Source organism: Ostrea edulis, chromosome 4 (assembly GCF_947568905.1).
Source record: "Ostrea edulis chromosome 4, xbOstEdul1.1, whole genome shotgun sequence".
Taxonomy (NCBI): Eukaryota; Metazoa; Mollusca; class Bivalvia; order Ostreida; family Ostreidae; genus Ostrea; species Ostrea edulis.
In genome coordinates this window covers 53,204,826-53,229,309 of record NC_079167.1, presented here as the reverse complement: position 1 = coordinate 53,229,309, position 24,484 = coordinate 53,204,826, and the positions used below count along the sequence as shown (strand labels likewise).

The following is a 24,484-nucleotide window of genomic DNA, read 5'->3' as shown; positions in this document are numbered from 1 at the left end:
GTTAGAAAAAAATTTACTTGTGCGAAACCATCCTCACATAGTGTAAATTCTAAACCAACCCCCCCTCCTCCTCCACCTGTGGCAATGTTGAAAAGGATCGATTTAACACTGAGAATCCCTAGAGTGATAGTGAAAAATGTGGGTTATATATTAGTTAGTGGCAACCATAAAATTGAGTCTGATCTCTCAGGATATTGAACAGACATTTCCGAATGACATTTGAGTCATGACCTTTGACCTTGTGCTCCCGTGGGGATCCGGGTTAGAATAGGTCCTCGGTACCACCTGCTTGTCGTTAGAGGCGACTAAATGGGGCGGTCCTTCGGATGAGCCTGCAAAAACGAGGCCCCGTGTCACAACAGGTGTGACACGATAAAGAACCCTCCCTGCTAAAAGGCCGTAAGGGCCAAACATAGGTCTACGTTGCAGCTCTTCACTGGCAAGGGTGACGTCTCCATATGAGTGAAAAATTCTTGAGAGGGACGTTAAACAATATGCAATCAACAGTTGACCCTGTGATTTAAAAACCAATGGGAACCATCTATTCTTTAGGGGGCACAAGTGCCCCAAGTTTGATGTCTGTCAAGCAAAGGTTTTCATTTAAGATACCGAGTGAATAATATCGTATATCCAAAGTAGTTTGACCTTGTGACCTCAAAATCAATAGGCATTATCTACTCTTTAGGTGTATGTCAAGCAAATGGTTATTAAGACACTGGACGGACAATAGCTTACTTACTTCAATGTACTTGCCACTTATTCATGAAGAAAGACTCTGTCCGCATTGTGATTTGAGAGGTAGAAGATGAAATACATTTCATTTTCAAATGTCCGTATGATGCACTTTCAAAGGAATATCTCTTTTCCATCATTTTAGTGAATTGTCTTCTTTTCAACAACGTGTCTGTGTCAGATAATTTTTTTTATGGTTGATGAACTGTAACGATGTTGATAGCAATCTTAGTAGATTTATACAGAATAACTGCTTGGTACCGTGCAGGATGTCAATGTAGAAGTTACTTGTTTACAGAATGAGCAGTGGCGGATTCAAAAAGGGGGGGGGGCGCCGCAGCCCCCCCCCCCCCATAAATTTTCAAATTTTATGTAAATCGTGGTATCTTGTTTAGAAAAATGTACTAAACGATAGAAGAAGCAATAATTTCTTCCACTCCCAGAGAAATAAATGACAAAATCTTTTGATTTCTTGAATTACTTGATTATGAGAACATAATTTTTTTTCCCAAAAACCCTAAAAATTTGCGTCATTTTATTAATTTCACCTTATTAAAAATGATACAAATGACTAAATAGGAGACATATTTCAGGCCCTATAAAATCTGTAAAACCCTGGACCCACTGGGAGCCTCAACACGGCCCCCAGACCCCCTGCCTCATACAGTGGCGCCCCCCGTAACCGCAATTCCTGGATCCGCCCCTGATGAGTTCTGTTGTATGGTATATACTGTATGTGATATTGTATATCATGCATTGGATAGAAGTGGACACATCCAATAGCACCGTCTCGTGCTGCCCTTTATAATGTACATTACAATACCTAGGGCTTATATGTTACATGTATTTAATTAATATGAGCTTAACTTAGGCAAGGGGTTATGAACCTGGATTGTTTCCATATACGTCTATGCAACACTGATCGAAATGTAGATCACAACTGTTAACAACTTAAAAATATTGGAAAGAGATATCTCTTTCTCTTTGAGAGATATCTCTTTTTCAACGATTAAAGAGACATCTCTTATACTTTGAGAGATATCTCTCTAGGAATCTTAGAGAGATATCTCTTTAAGTGAAGGAGATATCTCTCAAAGTAAAAGAGATATCTTTCAGAGTAAAAGAGATATCTCTTTAAGTGAAAAAGATATATCTCTAATTGAAAGAGATATCTCTTAAAGTATAATAGATATATCTCTAAGTGAAAGAGATATCTCTCTAAATGAAAGAGATATCTCTCTAAGTGAAAGAGATATCTCTTTTTGAGGGAGATATCTATTAAGGTTAAGAGATATCTCTCATTTTAAAGAGATATCTCTTAAAATAAGAGATATCTCTTTAGTTTGAAGAGATATCTTATTTTTCGAATAAATAATAAAAGGGCTTGCCATAGTGGTGGGTACAAATGCTTATCGCTGCGTTCATATATTGCCTAAAGGATGATTACCAGACGTCATGCTGCTGCATCCACCCGAATTGCAGGGACACATAAATTTAGTAAGTTTACGAGTATTTGATAATGGAATAGCTCAAATCAAAATTGATAATCACCATCCTTCTTTGATAAAAGCATCACTCGCGTAGAAGAGGAAATAAGTAATCATTCATATTTAATTCTTGATATGGTCAGTTTAATGTACTCCAACGGCTGATATAAACAAAATTTACGCTTTTAAAAAAAAAACGTTTATCCTTATTTACACAGCCAGTCTATGATATATAGAATAGAATACTTAATTTCTAACTCAGAGTCCAAAATAGACAAACATGAGATGATTACAGCAATGAAGAGTAGCTGCAGAACAGTAGCTCTATGAGAAAATATCGGGAGAGATCAGAGATCTACAGATCCACCCCTTATAAAAACCTTAGATTTATGGCGCACAAAAATCTGCGCACGGTGGAGGCCTGATGTCGTTGTATTCTGTTTCATAAAGAAGGTGTTGCACGTCTCATGTTAATTTCCCTAAAGGTGTTGCATGAAAGATCGAAAAATTTAAGTCATTCAAATATATGATAAAACCAATTGGAACGTATGTCTTGATTAAATAATTTTTGAAAATAAGTTTAAAAGACGTTTATTGACAAAATTAGCCGAAATATTTCGAGTTTAAATCAAGCAATAAGCGATTTATATGATTTTTAACGTTAAAATGGAGGGGTATCCCCGAATTTCAGAAAAACTGCCTCCGTGAAACAAAATAAATTTAGCATGAGCATGTTCTTCGAATTTTCCTCTAAAAAACTGTCGCTTTGAAATCTTGTTTCACGAGGGCATTTTTTTGTAAATTTAAAAAATCGAAACGACTTCACTAGTATTATTTTCAACATCACCTGTACGTTAATTTTCCTTTGTAATGTATGGTCTACTGCGTAGTTCAGTGGATAAGATCGTCGACTCTTAAATGTAAAGATGTTTTCTATTTTTAAAACGACCGGGTTCGACTCCCTCACAAACAATTTTTTTTTATTATATTCCTTTTCCATCTATTTTTTTTTCTTAATTGAAACACGCTTCTAGTTTTTATAAATGTTTCATGTCAAATCGCTGTTTATTACCATGTTCCGAGTTTGAAATAAGCTTCCAAACTGGACACTGTTTAGTTTGTGAATAAGACTCAACAAACACGCCGAATACAGCATGCAATACCTGTGCTTTGATAGTCAAGGCTGCTAACGAGAACTTGAATGCTTTTCTGAATGAAAGTTGTTGACAAAGGCATGGTGCCTTTTACGAAAAACCGTTGTGAACTTTGCAAAGCTTTGGAAGAAAAACTTTAAGGCCAAACGAGGTAAATAACCGTTAAACAATTTGAGTTTATGTATTCCAGTAGCAAATTGCTATGTTGAATCAATTTTTACAGGTACATGTACTTTGAATAATGTTGAATTTTATTAATGCGTATTAAACTTCCCATATATTGTTTTGTGGCCAGAGTCATGTACAGTTGACAATTGTTGGTTGTAGAAAATAAAACATACGAGTATAAGAGCTTTTGGACTGTAGTAGTATAGAATATTAAATATTTGATACACTCGTAACATGTAACCATATACATTGTATCTGATACTCAGGAAAAAAAGAAGACAATTTAATTCTCACGATTTCAAAAATTATCTTTAGACTACATGTATAATGTATTGACACATAAAATGTATTAGGCTTGTCCCTAGTACTGGGGAATCCTTCAGGTATTTAAATGGCAAATGCGCAATGAGTATAAATATGAATGAAGGTCAGTTCTACGTCACGAATGTTGGCACGGAGCTCCGATTAGGGAAAATTCCTGCTTCTGTGCAACACCCTCAAACATAATAAAAATTCAAACATATTTTCTTTCTAAACATATCTTCAAATATTCATTAAAGCCCCTATACGACCCGAAAACCTACAGCTTTCCATGATTTCCTTCGTCGACGTGCTTGTTTTTTCCCCCTTTATTTTGTTGGTATTGTATATATATTACGTTGGGTGGAAGTGCATATTTCACTACTAAAATAATTTTGTCCTATAGCACCGTCTCTTGCTACCTGTTGTGTCATATTATAACTAACAAGACAACATATTGTGTTACGTTCACGTAACCATCCACTTCAGCTGAGTCTGGCATCAGCATATGACACCCCCATATCCATGTTGAGTATTGGGTATGTCCATTGCATATATGAATATTATATTTGTGTACATAACATTATATTTATGTACATAACATTACATTTTATTTGTGTACTAGAATTGTATTGTGATTTGAAAGGTGAAGATAACGAACAGTGATCAATCTCATTACTCCTATAAGCAATACAAATAGAAAGTTGGGAAAACACGAACCCCTGGACACACCAGAGGTGAGATCAAGTGCCTAGGAGGAGTAAGCATCCCCTGTCGACCGGCCACACCCGCTGTGAGCCCTATATCTTGATTTATCCGTAGTCAAAATCAGTGCGCCAAGAACGGCCTTACAATTGATAATCATATATGTTGAGTGTCATGCCCGTTTGGGCCCTGATTTGGAATACATAAATCATATCATTTAATATATACTGATCCTGTATTAAGTGAGTAAGTAATTTAAAGATTTAGATTTACATCCGATGTTCCTTTCGTGTGACCACCTACACATGTATCATTGCTACCCCATTAGTGTTCTCACTTTACGCATTAATGAGTGAAGTGACCAATAAATGTGTCAGTTCAGTGTATGTTGATATAGTGTGGTTTTGTTATCATTAGTAATTAGAGAAGATGACGACCGCTACCATTGTAGAAAAATTTGCACGACGCACGTATTTTCCCGTACCCTTTGGTGTGCATGAACGTAGTAAATTGTTTTCTCCGTGTACAAATGAATCATTATCACCCTGTGAGTGAGTTTCGGTGCGGAGACGAGCTTCGACAGACACTGTTATAGTTGAAATTCAAAGCGTGTCATTTTTACCGATGTTATAGGGAGGAATGTAGCGCACGGGTTGTGATGATGATTAGGGATCAATTGGTAACTTTAAATAATTTCAAATCGTATCACAGGTGCTTGTGGACACTGTACACGATTTCAGGTACCCCCTCGAGCTCCCCTCCTTGTATTTCTGAATGTTCAATTCCAAGACATGGTGTTATGTCGATATCGTCGATATCGATGATATCAAATCGATGTCGAATCATGATTGTCAACAAAGTATCCGTTGCAAACATTGTTAAACAATTCTTTATGACTGTCCTAGCTACTATTTTCTTTACACTTGTGTATACATTTCGCTATGTTGCACTAAATGAGTTACCCTTACTGTCGATATCGAGGATATCGTATCGATATCGAATCGTTACCGTTTCAAGATTTTGTTGTGACATTCTACCAACTATATTTCTTCATTGTTGTTTGTCTGTTTATAAATTTAACACTGACTGAGATTCCCTTGTTGTCGATATCGACGATATCGTGTCGATATCGAAACATGATTGTAAAACAAATGGTTGTGCATGTCCTTGCCTGCATCATTCTGATAATTGTGCAAATGTTTAGGTAATTTGCATTAACAAAGTATCCCTTGCTGTCGATATCGACGATATCATGTCGATATCGAATCAGGATTGGTAAGCAGTTGGTTGTGAAGTTTTTTGCTACTGTCCTTCTTTAAACTTGTGCTTATGATTAGAAATATCACAGTGCCCAAGTTTTCCTTATTGTCGATATCGTCCATTGTGTTGTCCTCGCAAATGTTTTGCAGAACGTTCTGTGCGTTCCCGACAGCTTCAATGATGAATATTGAACCTGTGTACCTGTCCTTTTCCTTTTCCAATCAGCCCTATAAAATCATATATACATATGATTCGACATCGATTTGATGGCAGAATTCTTAATAAATTCACGAAACACGATCGATACAATATCGGAACAGTTTTGCCGATATCGACAAAGCACCCAGCGTCATTTATGATGATTGACTTCAACAATAAAATCCATACAACTATCGATATCGATACGATATCGAACTGATATTGCCGATATCGTCGATATTGACATGATAGTTAGTCTGTGGTAAATTTTCAATCTTTTAAAATTATTTCACAAATCTCAGTCAATTACAAAAACTCCATTATGGTTGATATCGAAACGATATCGACACGACATTGTCGATGTCGTCGATATCGACATTACACTCGGTCTTGGACATGTATGCAATTCCATGGGTATTTCGGGTGTGTTTTTGATAAAATATGTAATTTCAGAGTGTTTTTATTTCAATGGAATACACAAATCTCGCATAGAAACCGTTTTTTAAAATTGTCATATCACAGATCATAATAGATTAACTAGGGGGGGGGGGGTATGCCCCGGCGCCCTCTTTTCATATTAGAAGTAAAGCTGCTTGTCAAATTGCGATAGATTTTAGGATAACTTTACCCTGAATAGGTATTTGAAAACTCACGATGTGAACGGAGTCGTATAAGAATTTGTCCACTCTACAAGGGTTAGCGCTGTGTGACCTTGATCTATTACTATTTGTCTCACAATCAATAGGTGTCTTCCTTAGACCAATTTTTAAAAAGATATGTGAAGTACCCACTTGTAAGCTTTGGCAGAAATATCATAGAAGTCCGAGGAAAATGTCTTCAAAAAAAAAAATGTATTTTCGTGTAACCTTGAACTTTTGAAACAAAAATCAATATGAAGGTTAGTCAACTTTTGGAATTTCTAAGTGCGAAGTATAATCATTGATTGTAGATATACTGTATAAAATTTAACGTGTTTCAGTGTCGATGTGTGTGCAGAGAGAGAGAGAGAGAGAGAGAGAGAGAGAGGGGTGGGTGGGTGGGTCGGGGGTATAAAAATTTATATTGCGCTGAATTTCTGACAATTTTTATCGCGAATATGAGAAGTATCTGTTTTTGTGATTGTACCATAATTTGGCGTGCTTTCTTTAGTTAAAAGTGTGGGTTATCTGTACATAATCCACACTTTTCTTCGGGAAATAATCCGAGCTAAATCTCAACCTCTAACAAGAATTTTTTTTTGACGCCAATCCCAGAAGTCCCTCGTACAAAATGGCGGATGGTTCGATTCGTAAAATAATAATTTAAAAAATCTTTGAGTATTACAAACTTCTCTTATTTGAAAGGAAAGGATGACAATCATATTATTCCCCCTTTCTTTTTAAAATATTGTCTAAAGAAATGTAAACAGTCACGTTACAACTACCAGGCTACGTCACAACACGCTCGTTGCATATCCCGCTAAACTGGTTCCTACATTGGCGAGAAGAGCAAGACAGTAATTATACCGAGCGAAGCTCGGACGGGCCGAAGGCCCGTTCGCGAAGCAAGGCTCTAAAGGTAACACGTATGTAAAAGAAAAAAGTCAAAATCAGCAAAAGAAAAAGAGATAATCTCTATATACGTTCTCTGAAATTTTCGTGATCCATATGGGCGCCGCCATTTATTTTTTCATTACCTGCTTCAACAGTTATTCGTGTTTTATTTTGAATACCGATAAAAGAAGACTCTGACGTGCAATTCGTAATTCAAACACTCAGTTTGTTCAAGGTGAATAGTACAATTATCATTGTAACAGGTTTTAGCAAATAAATACATATAAAACCGTAATACGACTAAATAGATGAACGAGTTCATGAGTTTCTTTGAATAAGAATATACGATAAAATTAGGGTTACTTTTTTACCATTTTGAATTTATTGGTTAATTTTGTTTAGTTTTAACGGCCTTTTTCATTGCATACGGAATGTATTATTGTTGTTTATAATTGTTTGCTTTGAAAAAGAGAAAAAAGTCGAGGCTAAATGTGACGTCACAATGCACAGTTTACGTCGCCTTGCGTTTTATTTCCCGCGTTCAATGAATAGGCGGATCATGTAAAACTGCTGTCCCCATATAAACTCCTTTAGTGAGATGAATTACTGGGTGTTTAGCGCAAGGAAATTTCATTCAAAATATATATTTTTAAATGAATCATACCGAGCGAAGCTCGGACGGGCCGAAGGCCCGTCCGCGAAGCAAGGCTCTAAAGGTAACACGTATGTAAAAGAAAAAAGTCAAAATCAGCAAAAGAAAAAGAGATAATCTCTATATACGTTCACTGAAATTTTCGTGATCCATATGGGCGCCGCCATTTATTTTTTCATTACCTGCTTCAACAGTTATTCGTGTTTTATTTTGAATGCCAATAATAGAAGACTCTGACGTGCAATTCGTAATTTAAACACTCAGTTTGTTCAAAGTGAATAGTATAATTATCATTGTAACAGGTTTTAGCAAATAAATACATATAAAACCGTAATACGACTAAATAGATGAACGAGTTCATGAGTTTCTTTGAATAAGTATATACGATAAAATTACGGTTACCTTTTTACCATTTTGAATTTATTGGTTAATTTTGTTTAGTTATATAACGGCCTTTTTCATTGTAGACGGAATGTATTATTGTTGTTTATAATTGTTTGCTTTGAAAAAGAGAAAAAAAAAGTCGAGGCTAAATGTGACGTCACAATGCACAGTTTACGTCGCCTTGCGTTTTATTTCCCGCGTTCAATGAATAGGCGGATCCTGTAAAACTGTTGTCCCCATATAAACCCCTTTAATATTGAGATGTTACTGGGTTTTTAGCGCAAGGAAAATTTCATTAAAATATATTTTATTAAATGAATCATAATCTACCATACTTAATGGAATTATGATTATCACTTGGGACACTCCAATGACCATTACATGCTTCGCTCGGTTAAACGGTCACACCGTATACATATTAATCTACCGTACTTAACGGAATTATGATTACCACTCGGGAAACGGAGTTACGTACATGCTTCGCTCGATCCAACGGTCACACCGTATACATATTACCGAACGAAGGCCCGTCCGCGAAGCAAGGCTCTAAAGGTAACACGTATGTAAAAGAAAAAAGTCAAAATCAGCAAAAGAAAAAGAGGCAATCTCTATATACGTTCACTGAAATTTTCGTGATCCATATGGGCGCCGCCATTTATTTTTTCATCACCTGCTTCAACAGTTATTCGTGTTTTATTTTTAATGCAAATAATAGACGACTCTGACGTGCAATTCGTAATTTAAACACTCTGTTTGTTCAAAGTGAATAGTATAATTATCATTGTAACAGGTTTTAGCAAATAATTACATATAAAACCGTAATACGACTAAATAGATGAACGAGTTCATGAGTTTCTTTAAACAATAATATACGATAAAATTACGGTTACATTTTTACCATTTTGAATTTATTGGTTAATTTTGTTTAGTTTTATAACGGCCTTTTTCATTGCATACGGAATGTATTATTGTTGTTTATGATTGTTTGCTTTGTAAAAGGTTGAGGCTAAATGTGACGTCACAATACACAGTTTACGTCGCCCTGTGTTTTATTTCCCGCGTTCAATGAATAGGCGGATCCTGTAAAGCTGTTGTCCCCATATAAACCCCTTTAATATTGAGATGTTACTGGGTTTTTAGCGCAAGGAAAATTTCATTCAAAATATATATTTTTAAATGAATCATAACCTACCATACTTAACGGAATTATGACTACCACTTGGGACACTCCAATGACCATTACATGCTTCGCTCGGTCCAACGGTCACACCGTGTACATATTAGGTTATAGACTTTGTATGGGAAAATATGACGACCGAGTTTTTTGGCGCGTAGACGGACCGAGCTTGCGAGGTCCGTTCGCGACAAAAAACGAGGTCGTCATATTTCCCATACAAAGTCTATAACCTTTTTATTATATGCTTTCAATTTCATTTAGAAACTAACAATAATTTTATTTTTAACAATAACTTTATCGATTTAACTGAGTAAAAGATGGTAAAAGATGAAAAAACACGACAAATTTGAAAATTAACGGCGTAGAAATTTGATTGTGACGTAATGTTTCCGGGCCGGAATGTTTCTGGGCATATATCGGTTGATATATGCCCGCAAACTTTTAAAGAAAAAAGAAGAGATGAAATTGAAAGTATATAATAATCCTACGTATTGACAGTGAACCAGATCAGTTTTCCTTGTTTTCAATATAAATTTTTTGAAAAATGTATTCAGATATGCTGCGCTCGCCCCAACGGTCACACCGTAATCATATTATAAATAAAATCCACCACCAAAATCCGCTTTTTTCGAGGTTTTAAAAAAGGTGTATCATGTGTACATTAAAAAAAGTACTTATAAATGTACACATGATACACCTTTTTTAAAACCTCGAAAAAAGCGGATTTTGGTGGTGGATTTTATTTATATAATTTATTATTCGGACACAAATCATGCAAAACTTCAATTTATTATTCGGGAACAAATAATACAAAACTTCAATATTTGACAACCGAACCCCTGTGGTACAAAGTGTAATGTAAAGACCAAAAAAAATTGTAAACGGACAACCGCGCCAATTCTTGCTTGTATGAGTTGTCGTTCGTGGTGACGGTATGTATCCACAGTTTAGTTGTACATGTGTTAAATACTATGGATAACAACGATTAGCCGGTTAACCGATTACTCGGTTGAAAAAATGCTAACCGATTAGAAAATTTGTAACCGATTGGCCGGGTTATTTGTAGTAAAGAAATACTGTCGTGCCTGTCTTATATGTTTTTTAAAAAAAAAAAGGGGGGGGGGTCGTAATATTCAAAAGTCTAGGTGATGTTTAAGTATTCACATTTTTAATGACTGATAAGATTTGCTAATCTTCAAAGTAAAATTTCATGTAATACCGGTAATTATAGTCCATTTTGTAGGTAAAACCTTTTTGTAAGGCCTCAGTCAGGTTCTATAATGCTTGCGTAAAATAAACTACCAAGCAGTATTAGTAGGCCTATAACACTGATAAACTAGTATAATTTCCACATGGATTTTATAATCAGTTCGTACCATTATAATGCATGGCAATGAGGACAAATAACATGTATATATGTACATTTCTGGTCAGAGAAAGATACATTATTATACAAAGTTGGAGAATGAGAATAAAAATGGAGGGGGGGGGGGTACGCGTAAAAATCATGGAGGTCAGACTAAATCATATTTCTGGGTGACTTCCCAATGTATCATGCATAGTAATACTAAAACGAAAAAGAGATGAAATGCCAGCTATGTTATATAGAACGAACTCGCACGTCCTGAGTAACTTTATTTGACTCCGTGCCGTCCGAACTGAATTTTGCCACCTTAGCAATTCTTGTAAACAAACTTCGAAGACAATAGAATTATTTCTTTAACATAAACTAGTCAAATATTGTAATATAACCTAGTTATATGATGCACCGTTCTGGCGTGGCGTTACAAAAATGAACATTTTGAATTTCTAAAAATATTCTTGCTTTTATGTGGTTTTTGTTCACGTCTTTACTTATCGAAACACTCGTCATACTGTTTTTCAGTGAATTAGGAAAAAAACTGAAACTAAAATGTAATAAAATAATACAGTAATTGAGAAATATAATTTTTAACGATTAACTGGTTTTAAAATTACATGTAATCGGTCAAAAGAATTTACGACTAATCGGTTACCAAATTTTCACCCATTGTCATCCCTACTAACTAAATACTACTGTGTTCATAAACAAGATTTTCCGTGCTTGCACCTCTGGTATGTCCAGACATACAGCGTACAATGTTTACTTAGTTCGGTGGGTGGGGGTGGGGGGTGTTTGCCTTAATAAGATTACTAGTGGGATAATATGTTATGATTTTTATTATATTTTTACAGTTTATTTTCATTTTTTAAATAGTACATTATTATAGAATTTTGACCTCGGATCCGATGCAATCTTTGAACAGCGATATTTAATAAGACCTCAAATGTATGGAGCGCCAAATTAACATAAACTCAAATAATTGAAGATATCTTCAATTATTTGAAGATATCATCAATTCAATTATTGCTCTCTTTAATGGCATAATAGATTTGATGCGCGCATTAATTCAATTATTGCTCTCTTCAATTCATTTGATGAGAGCATCAATTTAGTAGAAATATTGCTCGCAATAATTAATTTAGAGCTCTGTATAAATAATTTGATGATCTCTTTAATTCAATTGAAGATATCTTTAAATCATTTACAATGCTTTTGTATAAGGAATTAAAACACGCATCAATTCTTTTAAAGAGAGCAACAATTCAATTAAAGATATCATTAATTCAATTGTGGATATGTTGAATTGAAGAGAGCAATAATTGAATTAATGCGCGCATTAAATCAACTATTGCTCTCATCAAATGAATTAATGCGCGCATCAATTTAATTATTGCTCTCATCAATTGATTTAATGCGCGCATTATATCAATTATTGTTCTCTTCAATTGAATTGTAGCGCGCATCAATTCAATTGTTGATATCATTAATTCATTTGAAGAGATCATTAATTCAATTAAAGCGCGCATCAAATCAGCTGAAGAATTAATGCTCTCATCAATTCAATTAATGCGAGCAATAATTCAGAATTGAAGATATCATTAATTATTTGAAGAGATCTTTAATTCAATTGTTGCACGCATCAAATGAATTGATGATATCTTCAAATAATTGAAGATATCTTCAATTATTTGAGTTTATGTTAATTTGGCGCTCCATACAACTGTACGCAAAATACGCACCGTATACCGAAGGTTATCCTAAGGGGTGGATATGAATTTAGGAAATGCATTCGATTTCCTGTGCCAACTTGAATACAAATTCGTTATATCTTTAATGTCTGATGTGTTATCTGTTAGAATGGAGCTGACCGCCGCACAAGTTGTGAAACTTTGAGTTTGTGTCTACTTTTAAATGACTTACTCGAGAAAATATTTGCATTTGCAGTTTTGGGAAATCTGTGATGTATTCCACGGCAGTGTTAGGAGATAATGACTAGGCTGTAATGCATTAATAAGCGAATCCATACCATAAAATGTAAGTGTTTCTATTTGGGTGATATGTATATACTCTTTACCGGAAGTTCATATAGAACGACCCACACGAACGATAACTCCTACATGCAAACATTACGAAAAGAGGCATAAGAGATATAATGAATAATAGTAAACTATGGTACAAGTCACTTACCCCATATAATATTGTTGATTATGTTCAGATACCCGATGGGCGTGGTCATAATGACACTCGGGAGCTACGTTCCCTCGTGTCATTATGGTACCACGCTCATCGGGTATCTGCACATTACCAACAATATTATATGGGGTAACTACTACTTATTCAAAGATGGCACTGTGGTTTACCACAAATAGGACTCGTGCTTCACGCTGTCTCTTTTCTCGTGAATTCTACACTTGTTTATTGTTTATTTGTGAGAAGAAAGGTGACGTGCAAGTGAAGATTCAAAGTGCTTATAACTATAGGCACGTAGCATCGTTTTTCAAAGTGTGGGAGTGGGTGGGGGAGCCGAAGGGGAATATAACTTGTCTAATTATTAAAAAAAAAAAAAAAAGAAGAAGAAGATGGGACCCTGTAAATCTACCTCGAGAAACCCCCCTCCCCCCCCCCCCCCGGTTTTGTTTCTAAATCGAGGAGAGAGAGAGAGAGAGAGAGAGAGAGAGAGAGGAGCGTTCATCCTACAATGTATTTGTATTGCTTATGGGATTTACCGGTATGAGATTGATCACTGTTCGCATCTTCACCTTTCGATACATGTGGTCAATCTCTATAACTACAAGCTTACTTTCTTCCATTCACTACTACTACCAGTGACATATATGTGTGAACCCACCTCGTTCAGGCTCACTGATCTCTCTTGTTATCTTACGTGAAGGAATACCATCTATGTAGAATATATATATATATATATATATATATATATATATATATATATGTTACAGCTGAAACCCCGTGTTACACAAAAATGCCTTCAATTAGAGATAATTGCAGAGATCGAGTCAAATACCAACATTCGCTGAGACTGTCCACGAGAGTTTGAAAGAACTAGGCCTAGCACCATTTGAAATTCTTCAAAGTTACCAATAGGTCTGAATAATCCTCACGACCTGTGCGCTACCACAGGCACCAGAAGTATGAATATTAATACCCACCCACCCCCTTTTTTTTGGATAATTTTTTTGTGGCAATAATTTCTCTGAAATGTGTGAATTCCCTGTAGACTCTATCTCATCCCTCTTTCGATTAATGTAATCGTTTCACGTTTTTTGTAAGCTTTAGAGATTGGCCTTCTACCGGTATAATAAAATACACGTGTATTCACGGGATGAGATAGACAGGGAATTCACACATTTCAGAGAAAGTATTGCCACCAATTTTTTTTTTTTTTTTTTTTATCAAAATGGGGGGGGGGGGGTGATGTGGTAGTAATATCCATACTTCAGGTGCCTGTGGCGCTAGATCTCCCCCCAATAGCAATACCGTCTGCCGAAGTTCTGTCTTGGCACTGAACCCCCCATCACTACATTGAAGCCTTCTGTTCTAACAGTGTGACTGAGGATAAGGCAGTGTAGTATAATTTTACTTGGTAGTCGTGGATATGAAGCTGGATTGCTCGTTCGAGAAAGTCATGTGGAGGCAAAGAAGGACCATTTGACTGGCGAACTATATGTATGTTACACAGCTCAGAGACAAAAAGTTGCATTGGCTTTGACATTCTCTCACCAGTCAGACGGCGCGTTACGCAAGCTGTAGTGCGAGGAGCGCGAGCGCACGGAACTCTGAGGTATATTTAGTATTTGGCTTTGAGAGCAGGGGCGGGTCCAGGAATTGCAATTACGGGGGCGCCACTTAATGAGGCAGGGGGGTTGGGGGCCGCCTTGAGGCCCCCAGTGGGTCTAGGGCGAAGCCCTGGTGGGGGCCCAGGGGGCGAAGTCCCCGGAAGCTCCTGGAAGGGCCTGAAATATGTCTCCTATTTAGTCATTTGTACTGTATATTTTATCAATTTTAATAATTAGGCCTAAGGTGAAATTAATAAAATGACGCAAATTTTAAGTTTTTTTTTGGGGGGGGGGGGGAAATAGTTCTCATAATAAAGTAATTTAAGAAATCAAAATATTTTATCATTTATTTCTCCAGGAGTACATTTTTCTAAACAAGATACCACGATATAGGTCCTACATAAAATTTGAAAATTTAGAGAGAGGGGGGTGGGGGGGGGGGGGGGGGCAAGCTCCGGTCAGCTCAGTATTTAAAAAATTAGGGCTTTTAAAAAGGCTTAAGTTCAAAATTGGCAGAAAACATCTGTCAAAATTGTATATAGCTTTTATTAGACCTACTCTTGAATATGCTTCAATTGTTTGGGATGGCTGTTCTGTTCACGATACTGATAAGCTTGAAAAAGTACAATTACGTGCAGCTAGAATTGTTACTGGTCTTCCTATTTTTGCATCTAGAGAATCCCTTTATTCAGAAACAGGCTGGCTAACTTTAAAAAGTAGACGTTATATTGCAAAAATGACTACCATGTTTAAAATTTGCAATGGTAGCGCCCCTGATTATTTAAATGAAATTATTCCACATAAACATGAAAATATACCCCTTTATAATACTAGAAACAATGATAAGTTTTACATTCCAAAATGCAGATTAGAGTTATTAAAAAAATCATTTGTACCTGACTCTGTAAAACAGTGGAATTTATTAAATGTAGAAACCAGAGAAGCCATCTCAATCAATTCTTTCCGCAAAAATATAATAACAGACATTACAATACCACCATCATATTACTCTTTTGGAAAACGATACAACTGTATACTTAATTATGATCTTTATAAATTAAATATGACAAATTCTCCGTTTTGTACATGTGGACATACTAATGAAGATATATATCATTTCTTTTTTGCTTGTAAAAATTACTCCAGGGCTAGAAATGATCTTTTTAATCGCCTTTTCATGCTTGACTTGGTTAATATTGATACAAAATTGTTATTATGCGGTGATGTCAATTTACCTCTGCAAACTAATATAACTATTTTTCAGTTGTTCATAAATTTATAGAAGAAACTTGTAGATTTGTTTAATCATTGTACATTATACCTGTTCATTATTAACTTGCATGACATATTGTAATATTTTAGGAGAGGGACTTGTAAGTTGTCAGAACTTGTTCCCAATCCTTTTGATTTCATCAATAAAATATGTTCAAAACAAAAGTTCAGTATGTTCCGTTACGCTACAACTCCATTCGTAAGGGAAAGTAGTCCCGGAGAATTTGACGCTGTACGGAGTTTGGTGGTGGTGGTGGTGGGGGGGGGGGGGGGGGGGGGGGGGCAAATAAATTTCGAACCTATCCAGTGGAAATTCCGGAATGTATGTATCTATCGACCAGTTTTCATAAAATATAAAATTACAAATGTTGGACGCCATATTGGTTGGGAAGTTCGCGAGCACATCAAATGACGTTATTCTCTCTCTCTCTTTCTCTGGTGCATGTCAAAAACTGGAAGATGATTTGAGGATAGGTGAAAGCCTAATAGGCCATTATAATTAATAGGCAGTACAGCGGAACGACTCAATTTCATAAACGAATTAATTTATACTATGAGGAATTATTATGAATAGCTAGGCCTAAACTGGGTAGGCCTATATGCAAAGTTAGCGAGCGGAAATGCAAAATAAAATCACACAGATAAAATAATGCTCAACAAGAGGGAAAATATGTCGCGAATACTTAGGCCAGTCAGGTTACAAGACTACCAGTCGGATCAAGTTGATTTGGTACTGGCATTGTCCCTCGGTACCCTCTGTGGCCGGAACAACATTTTACTTCCCACTATAGGCCTATATAGCATCCTCCTTGTTGTACAGTGCATTTTCAATTAGTATTGTTATGAGCCTGTAGTAGTAATGTCAATATAGAAATCCTTATGGGTATATGGTATATATGTGTATATTGTATCATGTAGTTGTAATGTTTGATTGTTTAAAATTGTGTATGCCCCCTGAGGGTCATTGATAGGTGAATGAAATAAATATGTGTATATGTGTACATATTATTAACTATGTAATGATTTTGAAAATCACTGATCCGTACAGAAATTCTTTGTTGGATTTAAATAGCCAGTCATTCCAGGTACCTTGTGTTGATACACGTGAGGGATTATCGATTTTAAGCGTAAACTCCTTCCTAAAATATTCTTGCATTTTAAGGAGAAGGAGACGATTGGATTGTTTTAAAAAGGGGGTGGATTTATCTGTCTTATGTAAGCTCACCACACGTGACATTGGTACTGGTTATGAAAATACAGGATTTCACCTCAATTAACACCTAAACGTACCCTGGTTAGCGGACATGATACGACAGTCACTGAAACGAGTATTGTGTATAGAATAGAACGAGACACAGGTGAGAAGACTGCACATAATAGGCCTAGTTATCATTAGACTGGTTGATGGTTTGATTCACAATGAATGGACATCTAGAGAAGAAACCTGGAATGAATGAACAGGTCACCACAAATGGTCAGATACCTGTAGCGTCTAAAGAAAAGAAGAAGCCAAACATTGTACAGAGAGTGGCCAATAAAATCGTCTGGTTCTTTGAAACAGGATTTGAGAGGTGAGAGCATATATTACTTGAGGTAGCTCACTACACTAAAGCTAGTTTCTGTGGAAACGATGGGGGTTATTTATATTCAGCCTTTCGAGGGGGATAGGAAAGACCGAATATAAATAACCCCCTCGTTTCCACAGAAACTACACTAAAGCTAGCTTATACTCTGTATGACACCACGTCAGAAGATAAGATGGCGATTTAAATGTTTTGTGAAATTATTTGTATTGATGGATTTGTTTGTTTGTAGCTCAGTGGTTAAAGCATTGGGCTGAACCGCAGATCTCTAGTTCAAATCACCCAGTCTTTTACTCATATATATATGTGTTGAAATAATTTTTTTGAAAATCATTTTTTTATCCTGTAATATTTTTGGCATATATATATATATATATATATATATATATATATATATATAATCCAAATAGAAAGAGTTGATATCACACAGTCAATGTACTGCCTTCCATGTCACTTTTATTAAAAACACAACACGGATTACAGTGAGATAACCAGTTGCAGTTTATTTGCCACAAACAGTTCACATATAGGCGGGGATCCTAAATAGCGCGTGTGTGTCCCTGTTTTAGTGGGTATACGTATGTGTGTATACGTATGTGTGTGCGTATATGGTAAAAAGCTACAATAAACAAATCAAGTCTATAAATGAAATGAAATACAAAGTCATAATGAAAAAGTAAATTAAGTTAGGTTACATTGCTACTATAAAATTAGATGCATGTAATTCACTACCTTAAAGTACACATGAACTTTACACTGGTATTTAAATTGCAGCTCTAAAAAATAAAGATATTAGAACTTGTAAAACTTACATCGTGATCGGCCACTGTTTTCCTAAATTTTAACGTTTGTATAGTTGATCGAGAGTCTTTTACAGGAATGAATTTTGTATGTGTAAAGCACACATAAATAGCCAAACTTACACAGGAACCCGCATTGGTTCATAATTAAGATAAATATCAAAATGCAGACCCTACCCAAGTTAAATAAACATAACGCAGCAAATTTGACTTTAACATAAACAGCAGATGCGAGCTAATGGTCAGCGCACTAAAATCAAGCGTGAGAATATGATTATAAAAACAATACAAACAATGAACAATTGATTCAGCTATTCCAAACCTAATATATTTGTCAGTGCATAAAAAACCCGAATGAAATGCAGTTATAAAATTTATAAGATGAATGCACGACAATACAGTCAAAATAATTCAATAAAAAAATCAGGAAAATATACAGTTCCAAAATATATTTAAATCACTAGCGCTTTCTGGATTTTAACATCCATCCTCAGGTGAATACAAATTTTAAATAATTTTAAATAAATAAATGCGCTAGTGATTTAAATATATTTTGGAACTGTATATTTTCCTGATTTTTTTATTGAATTATATATATATATATATATATATATACTTATTGTATAACGTCACATCTTTTATAATTTCAAAATCAATTCGTACTGATTTAAGAAACTATTTCTGGGTGTAGAGAGGTTTGTATGTAACTATGTACATTCTAAGCCTGTTGTGGTATATGGTAATATCCATATCGTGATTTACAAGTATTTTGTAGTCAGGTAAGTTTGATTTCAGGCAATTTATGGCACCTTTTAATGGTTTGGTAATAAAAATTCAGAAGGTTCTGCATACTGTTTATTTTGTCTTAGTTAGCTGTAGTGCAATACATCATCGTTGAGATAAACAGATAAAGAGAATAACTACTCTCAACATGTATTTTTTATTTTCTAACTCAGGATTGGCGTTTTAATAAGTACACATCCATGGAAAACAATACTGATATCAACAATCATCACCGGTCTTTTCTGCATTGGTGCTGGTGTCAATTTCACAGAAACAAACGACAACAGTGTGATCTGGGTACCATCAGATGCAGAGGTGGTGGCCCACAAGAAATACGTGGAAAGTGCCTACCCTTCTACAACAAGATTTTTCTACCTGATGTTGGTTAACAGTAATGTTATGACACAAACTTCCATACAGAATGTAAGTTGTGATCGTTTGATTTTTATAGCCTTTTATTGAACAATGAATAATGCATGAAATCATTGAAACTTGATGACACTAACTTTGTATTTGATATGTATAAATATAGTGCTCAGTCAATTTCATTCATAGATAATGAATTAAATTACCTTGTACATTGGTAAAAGAATTTTTCATAAGATTATGATGTTACAAATTTCATATTTATAAATGTATGTATATTGTGTACATGTTGCAGTTATTGCTAAACAACTTTCCTGTATTTTCAGATGTACAATGCTTATGAAACTATAACAAACCTCAGCACAGGTTCAACAAACTATTCCACAATTTGCCAAAAGTAAGTCTCCGGATTTCAATGTTTAAAATCTCGTTTTTGTGAGATTCACTATAGGTTTGGTTTCTGACTGCAGAGACTTGAGTTATTGAAACAGACTAGCAATAGTTAAGTAAAAGTTCATGGGTCTATCAGAACCAAGGTCCTGTGTCTGGATAGTTGCTCTATGTCCCTCACTATCACGGAGTGCCTATTTGACAAAAGTTGTGGCTCTGCAGTCAAATAATTATCTTTTAAAGGGATTTAAAACCGCAGACAACCAACCAATCTTTAACTATTTGATTGTTATGTAATACCACCATCAAATACAATGTACGTACCTTATCAATTCTATAATTTACATCCCATTCGAGAAATTTTCACTCATATAAAGATGTCACCAACTTTAGGTGAAGTGCCACAAATTTTGACCCCATGCATGGTGCTTGCGGGTGGACACTGTAAAGTGTATGGAATTTTTATTTTGACATGGTGCTGGGACTAAGAATCAAGCCTTGTTTTAAAGCGTGTGCCCTATAAACCATTAGGTTATTGTGACGATCCAGTATTTTGATATACATACCTACCTAGTCAAATTTCATGTATCTCGGGGGACATAACACATTGGGAGCATTCATTTGCTTATATTATAACTAGTCTACATTCATGCAGCTTAGCTGATAACACATTACTCTGTGTATTTTTGGTCTCTTTGTCTGTCTGCAGAAACTTTAACCTTGGGCATAACTTTTGAATAATAGGACCATATTTTAACAAAAAACTTAGGTTTTGAAGATCACACGAACAATAAGACAATGTTTGGGATCAACCCTACTGCAAAACGAAGTGATCTGCAACTACCGTAACAGTAGGTTCACAATATTTATTTATTCAAAATATTTTAGGTACATGTACGTGATATTGACTTGTGATATGTGGTGATGTAGGAGATATAATACATAAACAAGTCATGGAGTCCAAACAGTTACTTACTTTTATTTTATATCTTGCGTGGATGTTTTCTCTCGAATGGCACGTACGTACGGGGGGAAATTTCAGAACGTCGATCTGCGCTGTTGCTGAGCTTTTTGGCCGACGCAAATAAATAGCGAAATCATTGAAAGTGAAGTTTGATTTTCTCTTGAAAGCATCACTTTACTCTATTCTTCATGTATTATATAACAAAAAATAGATTTGTCCTATAATTATTGAATCATAGCGTATTATACAGAAAAGTGATCCGGAACTACTGATGATCCGAAACTACCATAAGCACTGTATCTACAACCTTAGTGTGTGCAAAGTCCACTTTTGTTATGGATTTTAGGATATTCTTGATTGTAACTGATTAGCAGTAGAGCACATTCTTTGAAATCTAGAGGTTGTGTGTTTCAGCTCTAGACTTTAATCAGTCAAAAAAGTACTAGCAATTGTACTTTTCCAAGATTGGCATTAAAAGTGAAACAGATATTTGTAGGTCTTTCAGACAAGATTTTAAAAACTGATTCATGAACTGTTGATATTGGTCGAATTTTGGAGTACCCAAATCACTGGAAAACAAACTGTACTTACATGTACATATTTGATTTATTAGTCCTAAATAAACAAAAATGTTTACAGTTGTGTATTACATATATATCCCAATATTTGTGCATGACAAACATGATAAAATAAGGAAATCAGATGTTGTATGTTTTATTCAAACATTGATTTTAATGTGGCACTGAATGTGCTAAAGATTTTGGATGCAAAATGTAATGTAAGCAGAAATACAAAATGTTGTACCACAGCAAAATAGCTATATTGAATAGATGGAGAAAATAAATGATTATGTGTTCCGCCTGCCTTATATAACGTACAAGCAAAGATTAGTTTCTGCTGTAAAGTATAGTAGTATAGTAACTTCGACTTCACAGGACATGAATTCAAAATAAAATTGAAAAATTAAGATAATATTTTCTACAAAATCTGATTTCTGACCCTTTATATTTCGTTTTGACAGTTAACATCTTCTTTGTTTCTCCTAATAGAATTTTAGTTCTACTTGTATACGTTAACACCCACTCAATTGAATGCTTTAATAGCATATTAATCGTAACTTATATATGCAATGAATGGATAAAAGACTGTTATTTGCTGGTACAAAGCTCATTGGAATATTTGTCATAAGATAAGCTATTAGTTTTCTCTTGTAGGTCTGGTGGGGGAAAAAAACCATTGGAATTTGTCATAAGATATGGTGCAATATAAGTTTTCTCTTGTAGGTCTGGTGGAAATTGCCTGGTAACAAGTGTATTAGAATTGTGGTCATATGATAGTACTACTATCGCTGGCTTGACAGATCAGTCAATAAAGGATGACGTGAACAATACGATAACCAGGTAATTATTGGTCTGGCTATTAGTACTATAAGCATAGGACAGCCACCTAGCTGTTTGTACTGGGTTTCAACTTTCTTGATATCTTTTATATTAAAATCGATATAATATAATATTATATGGGAAAATTTCTGTTGGAGATTCGCCAAACTTTGAATGAAGATCACATGGATCTTAAAGCACACAGATGATTTGAAGACATGTAATGTTATGTACAGAGTATTTATATGGAGACATTCAAGAATTCCAGATTGATACATAAAAAAATATCCATTCAATGGGAATAAAATGCAGTTTATTATACCGAAAGAAGGCCTATCTCTAAAGTTTACAAAAAGTGTGAAACAATTACATAAATCAAAATTTGGATGAGATGCAGGAAATCGACACATTTTGCTGAAATTACAGTCCTTCAAACGTTCTTCTTTCCCACTTGAACGGTGAGCGAACGGTAAACACACAGTGAGCGAACGGTGAACGAACGCAGAGTGAACGGTGAGCGAACGCAAAGTGAACGGTGAACGAATACTGAACGCAAAATGATCTATTTACTCGGAATGTTTCGGTTTTTTCCCTGGGATTTTACTTATTTCATAATCAAGTAATAAAATACATGTACATGTATATTTCATCAATTAATAAAAAATGAAATAAACCGGAATCGTGGTACAGCATATTTTACAGTTTTGGATATATTCAATGGAATATATTTTTGTACAAGTACCGAGTATACATGTATATATTTCATGAAATTATCGCAAATTGTACATTAATACACGCAAAAGTCATACACAAACAAAAGCAAATTTCGTATGTACATTGTGTATACTATTACATGTACAGATAGATTTAATGCATGGGTATAACATATATACAATGCATGTGAAAAGGAAAACACTATAGTCTACATGTGTAGTGACATCCAGAATTAACAGGTGTTTAGGTATGGCTTCAAACTTTACAAGCTCGATCGTTTGGGATACCCGTAATTAACAAACACCTTCAAAAAGGAGTCAACATAGATGCAGTAAACAAACAATACGGACAGTATACCTTGTGTCAACACCTCAAAACTCCTAACAGTATTAAATATTCCTACTTACATTTTGTGTCATTCATTTGTCGCTGCTACATCGACCCGAGGAAATAATCCTAGAATTTATGCACATGTAGTACAAAACTTACTATTTTTATTATTAATGTGACCATAGATTGTAGTTTGATCGAGCAATATTTGTATAATGTTTAAAGGCTCATGCAGAAACGTACAAGATAAACAATTACATCTTTGCATTAAGGATAAATGTTACAAAAGTTTCAAATTTGGCAAGAGTAGTAAATATCACTTTATTGACAATGTCTTTCATAAATATAGGCGTAAAATAGCTATATCAATTTGACATTCTGACACGTACATACGGTAAATGTACATTATGCAGCATCGTTTGTTTTTATTTTTCAAAGTATGGGAGGGATGACTTGTTTAAAACTTGTGTCAAGCAATGCAAAATAATTATGATAATTTGTGCTTTTGCCCAAACTTGTAAATGCTAAATCGTCAACATGAAACTGCCTTATTTTTTGTACTTGGGTTAAATTCATAACGACAAACTGTCATCTCTCATTTAGAATTGTTTTAACAAAAGCTCAAATGAACCTTTCGACATTCACAGTGGATACTCCTGACATTTTGTACTTCAAAATTAAATTTCTGATATAGTAAGAAAGTCTCCTTCCACTCTTACGCACATGTTCGATTTTCATTTTCGCCTTGCTATCAAGATTGGTCCTTTCACTATGGTGTTCCGAATGACAATGAAAAGACTGAACGATGAACGAACGGTGAGTGCACGCTGAACACTTTGTGAACGGAGAGCGCACAGTGAACGCACGCTGAGCGAACGGAAAAATGGTAAAGTAGAACGTTTCAGGGATTGTATCACTGCAAAAAAAAGGGGGGGGGGGAGGGGGTAGTAGTAGTATCATCCATACTTCAGGTGCCTGTGACACAATGTAGGTCCAC

General features: G+C 35.1%; 1 protein-coding gene and 1 long non-coding RNA gene across 4 annotated transcripts in view; one reads left to right on the top strand and one right to left on the bottom strand.

Moving 5' to 3' along the window:
• The first annotated feature begins 16,533 nt into the window (after positions 1 to 16,533).
• Positions 16,534 to 24,484, top strand: part of LOC125670170 (NPC intracellular cholesterol transporter 1-like) — a 33,863-nt gene continuing 25,912 nt past the window's right edge. For 2 of the 3 annotated variants that reach the window (XM_056162935.1, XM_056162936.1), the window contains exons 1-4: positions 16,566 to 17,749; positions 19,518 to 19,767; positions 20,037 to 20,107; positions 22,348 to 22,464. In XM_056162935.1, coding sequence (XP_056018910.1) covers positions 17,598 to 17,749; positions 19,518 to 19,767; positions 20,037 to 20,107; positions 22,348 to 22,464 — 590 coding nt within the window. In that variant the 5' untranslated portion in view covers positions 16,566 to 17,597. Of the gene's footprint in view, positions 17,750 to 19,517; positions 19,768 to 20,036; positions 20,108 to 22,347; positions 22,465 to 24,484 lie in introns of all 3 variants that reach the window. The other variant, XM_056162934.1, reaches the window with a different exon arrangement.
• Positions 18,248 to 18,634, bottom strand: LOC130054202 (uncharacterized). Its single transcript, XR_008802484.1, has 2 exons — positions 18,574 to 18,634; positions 18,248 to 18,380 (listed from the first exon to the last, which is right to left on the bottom strand). It is a non-coding gene; the product is annotated as an uncharacterized LOC130054202 (long non-coding RNA).